Source organism: Dryas octopetala, chromosome 7 (assembly GCF_963921425.1).
Source record: "Dryas octopetala chromosome 7, drDryOcto1.1, whole genome shotgun sequence".
In the NCBI taxonomy this organism is placed as follows: Eukaryota; Viridiplantae; Streptophyta; class Magnoliopsida; order Rosales; family Rosaceae; genus Dryas; species Dryas octopetala.
The window spans coordinates 12,573,163-12,580,365 of NC_141372.1; the positions used below are offsets into that span (position 1 = coordinate 12,573,163).

Consider the following 7,203-nt stretch of genomic DNA (forward strand, 5'->3'; position numbering starts at 1 on the left):
TAATTTGAACAGTTTATTTTTTAGGTCTCACTCTAAAGATCATCATTGCAAAAAATTAACCAAATCTAAAATTATTTAGTCATATAACTATGATAAAATAAATAGACGAACAATCTTTTCGATAAAAGCATATCAATAGCTGTTATCATAATCAAATGCCTAAACGACTTCCAATTTTGAAGATTTTTTACAAAGATAATTTTTGAAGTGTAACCTAAAAAATAAATGATTCAGATAATGAAATTACATTATATGGTAGATCTAAAAGAGTATTTAACTTCATATTAACTTGTTAAGTAATTAGCTTTAAAACATTTTTGTGATACGTAAGACATAAATTTATCTAATTTTAGAAAGAGACATTTGGAGTACATGAGGTTAATGAGGTGTACTAATTCCAGTATCCTTCTTAATTCTCCTTTTTCTCTCTGTCACGGAATTTTTAGCAATTAATCTCCAAGTAAGATTTTGTGGACAAGAAGGCAAAGTCATAGCCTTGTAGGCCATTTGGCCACATGCAAATTAAAAAATTTACTTTTACTTTTTATGTAATTTACAAGTGACAAATCTTAATATATATATATATATGGAAATTTTTAGTTAAACAATTTCAACTATACCTATGTTTTTATTCAGGATATAAATTTTACTTTATATTAAATGGGACTCAAACTTTTATTTTGTTTCAAACAAGGACTTTTTGCTAGCAGCGTTACATTTTCCGTCAAGGCCAAAATCATCACTTCTCCCCAATTGCCCTCCATCTCCAATATAGTTACATTTACTGGTGCGATACCGCCGGACCCAAGGGGTGCCGGCGGCTTTGCTGGCCATTCTGGAGGTCTTTGGAGAGCCTCGCGTCGGATCGCCGCCGCTCTCTTGCAGTCGTCGAGCTTCGACTCGAACGAATAAGACGACGTCCTCGTGCATTCCGGAAACCACCGATTCGATGATGTCCTCGTCTTCTTTGAGCAGGAGCTTCTCATCTTTTCGTTGTTGCGGTGACGGTTGAGATTGTGACTGTTGCAGAACGACGTCGTCGTGCGGAGTGCGAGCGACGAAGGACTGGACGAAGTCAATGCCGAAGAAGCCGAGGAGGTAGATGACGGAGGCAACAAAAGAAAAGATGGTGGCGATCTCGGAGAGAGTGACGACGTGGAGGGGAGTGGAGGTGCGGATCTTCTCGCACCAGCGGTGGAGGAGGAAGTAGGCGACGGTGAAGAAGAGGCCATTGGTAGCCGGAGAGGGAGAGGGGGAGGGGAAGGATGGGTTGGTGAGGGGAAGGGTTTCTGAATTTTTTTTTTTTTTTCAGTTTTTTTTTTTTTTAACAACTATATTGGAGATGAAGGGCAATTGGGGAAAAGTGACAATTTTGCCCTTGAAAAGGGACGGAAAATATAACATTGTTATCAAAAAGTTCTTATTTGACACAAAATAAAAATTTGACTCCTCAATTGACACAAAATAAAATTTATATTCTAAATAAGAACATAGGGTATAGTTTGAGTACTTTATCTAAAATTTTTCATATATATATATATATATACATATAAGCTGCTCTTTGATTAATCTTGTTTATATATTGACAAACAAATCTTTTAAAAGGAAAGCAACATCGTTTACATTTTACACTCAAAAAAGAACAAAGACATATAATGGAGATAGGGAATACTTATCCACCTTCTTCATATGTTTTTTCCTTTATTATTCTCATTGTACTGTGTATTTTCATAATCGGAACTGTTTATTTTTTAGATAATTATTTAAAGATTATCTCTACAAAAAATTAACTAAATCGGAAATCGTTTGGTCATGTAATCGTTATCAAATAAAAAATGGTGAATCAAATTGTTATCAAAACCGTATGTTTATTCGGCTACAATTACATAACCAAACGATTTCTGATCTGATAATTTTTTACAAAGAGGATCTTCATAATTAGATCTAAATAATGAACGGTTCCGATTATAAATTTACATTGCAGAATGAGAATAATAAAAGAAAAGATCGATGAAGAAGGTAGATTGGAGAAATTGGATAGCATTCCTCCGCGATGGAGATAATTTTATACCAACTTATATTTTCAGGTCCCGATACTTTTAATATTTGTATTAATTTGAAGGTCCCCACAAAGAAACACTTTCATTGTCACCCATTTGTCTAATTAAGATGGCGAAATAACTCAGCAGTACTGGGCCCTAAAGATTGGGTATATCAAAGTCAAACACCCATAGTTGGGTTATAAGCCCTTTCATATGACCACTTCAAAATTTTTTTCTTTTTGCTGACCAAACTATAGTGATATATCACATTCAATACCATATAATTCAGTTTAACTAACCAAATTAATCATACAATATATATAACATTTTATCAAAATGTGGGGTCTTCTAAAGCATGCATGATATATTGGGGGTGTGGTATTATACATCCCCACATCACATTCATAGCCTAGGTCTCCCTCCATAATTTGTGTCAAAATTGAATTCTATGAAGTTTATTTTTCTTTGAAATATCATATCATATTAAATACAAACAAAGCTATGCCCGCATGCGTGAACATGTTGCAAGCAATTGATTATTATTATTTATTTGGACGGCTTGACCTCTGCTTATTTAAAAAAAAAAAAAAAAACCCAATATAAAAAAGAGAAAAACAGTATAACATCTCATGCACAGGCTTAAAATATGTTACATTTTTCTTACCTCTAAAGGCTCTAATCACAAGCCATTAATTATAACAAAAAAATAAAAATATTGAATTAATTTTTAATTAAAACTACATGAATAGTGCTTTTTCGACACCAGCTACTGGCATATAAATTGCATATAAATAAATTTATATGATTAATGTACTAATATTATATAGAATTATATAATTTTGTTTAATCTGTGTATGTGTTGAGGAATTAATTATGTACGTAATATATGTTATTTACATATTTTTATTTTTTGTAAATTTGTGGTTTTTCTTGAAAAGTGACATATTAATTTCTCAATCAAATTAAGGTTGTTAACAGCTTGTCATGCTGCTGCCCTCACTCTGAGCATGCTCTAGCAGCCTCTTATTCTATTTTCAGGTGCAACAAACAGTTAAGCATTTCTAAATAATATTAACTAATTTACTTTAATTTAATAAAGTATTAGTTGATCCTTTTATAAAATAATGCTAGATATGACATTTTTATTTTGCTCATGGAGACCCCCGAAGGTTCTCTCATCACCAATTTGCTTAATTACCAATAAAAAACAGTGATACTCCATTTTTTCTTTCTTTCTTTTTTTAATCTGAAATTTTCTTTGTGGTTATTGTGAATTATAGCTCCATCTCTCTCTTTCTGTCACTCTTAGACTATATTCTTTAAAATTTTATAAAATTGGCATCCTACTCATAGCCAAAACCATTATAATTAATCTTTTATGAGCCAGCCTAGATGAAGTTCTCATTTGAAGCAATGTCTTTTTCCCCTTTCCACCGGGCAACACTTTTTCACTTTCAAATTTGAACAAATGGTCCCTCATTACATTATTAATTATTTAACCTAAAAAATAATAATATGCTGTTTAGCCACAAACCCAAAAATGTTTCCACATTAATTAGGATATAAAGGCTGTTAATTAGGTACCCTAATGTTAAAAATGTAAATAAATAATTTCAATTGCATAGTGTGCATGGGAATGTCATGTAGGATATTCTTAATTAAAATACCAAACACTCATTAATTACTCATAGACTTCTAACTGCATGATAGTTGCTTGCACAGCATATGGCATATGCTACATAATAATAGAGGACAGTCAAAGAAACAATTCAAAATTATGAATAGAAAATCTAGAGAAATAGAAAAAGTCAATTAATGGATGGTTCCAATTTTGTAGGTCTTGTCCCCCAAAAAAAAATGCAGTGGAATGACAAAACAATGAACATGGTCATAATGTAATGGGCCGTCTTACAAGAAATTCAATTCAATTCAAGCATTCAACCAACCATGTAAAGACCGAACAATGCGGCTGCATAATAGCCACAAAAGGACAAGAGGTTATTATGGGGGCCCAGCATTTTTTATTTTATGATGCAACAAAGCTGAGTGGGCCAGATGGAAAGTTTTGATCATAAAATCATGATGTATTTGTTAAGAGGCCCATAACAGCCGAGTGGCTTGCAAGTTGCAATCAGAGGTGGGTAAACTACTTTTTCGGTCCCTAGGTTTTGCCTCGAAATCACGTTTTGTTCTCGTGGTTTTAATTTTTTCAATTAGTCCTTGTGTTTTATGTTATTTGCAATCTTAGGATAATTTTAATAAAATTCAAATCTTCAATTTGGGGATAAATTATCCACTTGTTTTCACAAAAAATTTTGTTGGGGATTGAAAGACTATCTTATGAGCTTTCTAAAACTAATTTCAATTTTTATTTTTGAATTTATTTGCAAAAAAAATTGGGACTCACAAAATTTTTAGAGTTTGAACTTTAAGTTTGTGATTTCTTTAAATTCTTGTTTGAAAATAAAAAATTCAAAGTTATATACATGATTTTTAGTCATTTTTTTGTAAAACTTGCTAGGTTTAAACAAATTATTAGTTTTGATTTGAGAAAATTTTTCAAGTTAGCTGCATAATGTCCCAAAATTGCAAAAAGTATAAAACACAATGACTAAATTGGGAAAATTGAAACCACGAGTACCAAATGTGTTGTCGGGTCAAAACACAGGGATAAAAAATGTAGTTTACCCATCACCAGTTGGTTGGCTGGTTGGGTCCTATTTAACAATTTTTTTTTGTTATGATATTTAACATATTTGTTCATGATCTTCACATTGACAATTTTATTTGTCTAAAAGCTTGGTCATGTTCAAAATTGATCACCTGCTCATTATAGAGTGGTGAATTCCCCGCTCACTATAAAGTAGAAAATTCAATGATCGGAACGGTTTATTTTTTAGGTCCTTCTTCAAAGGTCGTCATTGTAAAAAATCAGCAAAATCGATAATTGTTTGGTCATTTAAACTATACAGACAAATACAGTCCATTAGATAAAATTGAAATGATATTGACAATAATTTACTGGCTAAACAGTCTTCGATTTAGCTTATTCTTTGCAAGGATGACCTTTGAATGATGTTCTAAAATATGGACGGCTCCGATCATTGAACTTCATTACTGGGTGGTGAGTAGAGATCTATAGTGAGCGGGTGAACTTTTATTTGGTCATGTTAATTAATCATTGATTTAAGAAGCATGAAACATGAATTTTTTGTGTATATTTTATTTTGTAATTTTTATTTTAAGATAAATATTTTTTGAGTCAAGCATTCTAACGCTCGCCTGAGCATTCAGAAGCTCAGGTCAAAACTGAGCTGGGTTATCATATTTTTAAGCATGTAGTCTGTTTTATCATTGTACTTAGACTAAAATACCGACCCTTCTATTATAACTATTGTTATAAATTAAAGACAAATATAGATAAAACCAGATAAAGAAGTAGGAAGAATTTAAAGTGTATTTCTTATTTATATAAGGCCTCTATTTATAGGCTCATGGATGACTAGGGATAAGCCCTTAAGGTCTCCTATTTTATATTGAGTTGGAATCTTCTCAATTATCTATACAATTTACTCTAGATAAATACAGAAATAATGATAAACATGATAATAGACAGCTACATATTTATGATATTTACAACAAATGAAGGTTATGAAGATTTTAATTGTTGAATGTATATTCTCAAAGATATGGTAGTTGGGCCCCTGTTTTTAGACATGTCCATGAAATTGGGTGTAGCCTGGCCCTAGTGACTTAGAGTGAGGAGGACCAATGGGTTGGCTTGAGCTGGGCTCTGTGAATCCAAACCCAACCTTTCAAACCCTTTTTAATACTCATCTGTCTGTTAATTTGTTTAGTCCATTCACATGGACCTTTATTTGGGACTCTTTATATGTTGTTAATTGCTAACCATAATTGGTATTGCATTACAAGCCAATATAAATGCACAAAATAATCAAATAGCAACCACCAACTGAAGTATAACATACATAACCAGATTATATGTAGCTCACATAATTAACATGTTTATCTTATGCATGCACACACAATTAGGAAGATCATCATCATGTACTTCCCAACAATTAATCAATCACAAACAAGACCACCATTATTTTTCAAAACCCAAAAACCAAATAAACTTTGAATACCATCCTCCATTAATTAATTATCTCCTACTCTCGCTTAAAGGAGATGTTGTTTCCAGTCCCAAGATTTGAGGGTGTAGATTTGAACTTGTTCCTTACACGATGAATGTAATCAGAGAAATGGTCTTTTATGCTTTCTTTTCTCTTTCCACCATTCACATAATCATCATAATCATCATCTGGTCGTTCTGATATCTTCTTTGATGACAAGGTTCTAATCTTATTCTTTGCCCGGTTGATATATTCAGAAAATGTGTCATCCACATTCACATCAGAAGCTCCTTTTACTGGTGACTCAGACTTGGAGTAGTACTTGGGCTTCTTGTGCTTCTCCTCCTTGGCTTCTTGGCCATGACTGTGGTCAACACCAATTACCTTCTTTTGGGCCAAGTCTTCCTTGGGCTTGGGCTTTTCTTGGACTGGGGTATCAACATTTGTGGTTTTGTTTATCTTCTGAAGATAGACATGTGATGCTTCAAACTTGATGGGGACCTGAGTCACTTTCTCTGCTGCTTCACTACTTTTGGCTGGGGCTTGAGGCTTGCTTTGGATAACAATGGTTTTCACTGCAGCATGTGAAGTGTCTCTAGCAGGAGAGGGAGATGCAGAGTCTTGTGGGAAATGTGTGATTTGGCGAATTGTACGAAAAGCAGGACTAATTGTAATGGCATTGAAGATTTTCTCACACACTCCCATGGAGTCTGGAGGAGTGGTAGTAGTAGTAGCATTGCCTTTCTTTTCCATCAAGACTCAGAGTGAAGTGCATGCAAGTCTCTGAGGACCAGAGAAGGGTGGTATTTATGCATTATAACACCCCATGTACCTGAAACCCTAAATCTAATGGCTAGTCTCTAGTCACAAAAGAGAAGTAGTTTGTCAAATTTGGGTGACATTATTAATCTTTGGGATCATATTCTCATGTGCTTTATGTGCCCTTATTTTCTACGGAAATTAGAATCCAAAAAGTACCACTAACAAAGCATGCATTCACAAGTAAAGGATAAATCTTTATCTGG

At 33.2% G+C, this 7,203-nt stretch overlaps 1 protein-coding gene across 1 annotated transcript; it reads right to left on the reverse strand.

Moving 5' to 3' along the window:
* Positions 1-6,005: 6,005 nt before the first annotated feature.
* Positions 6,006-6,943, reverse strand: LOC147279801 (uncharacterized). Its single transcript, XM_086251675.1, has one exon. It carries the CDS (start codon positions 6,929-6,931, stop codon positions 6,215-6,217), a length of 717 nt encoding a protein of 238 aa, XP_086107801.1. The 5' UTR covers positions 6,932-6,943; the 3' UTR covers positions 6,006-6,214.
* Positions 6,944-7,203: the final 260 nt, after the last annotated feature.

What these genes read in the sequence shown, in the direction of transcription:
- LOC147279801 (XM_086251675.1), bottom strand. Translation starts at nt 6,931, where the DNA reads ATGGAAAAGAAAGGCAATGCTACTACTACTACCACTCCTCCAGACTCC.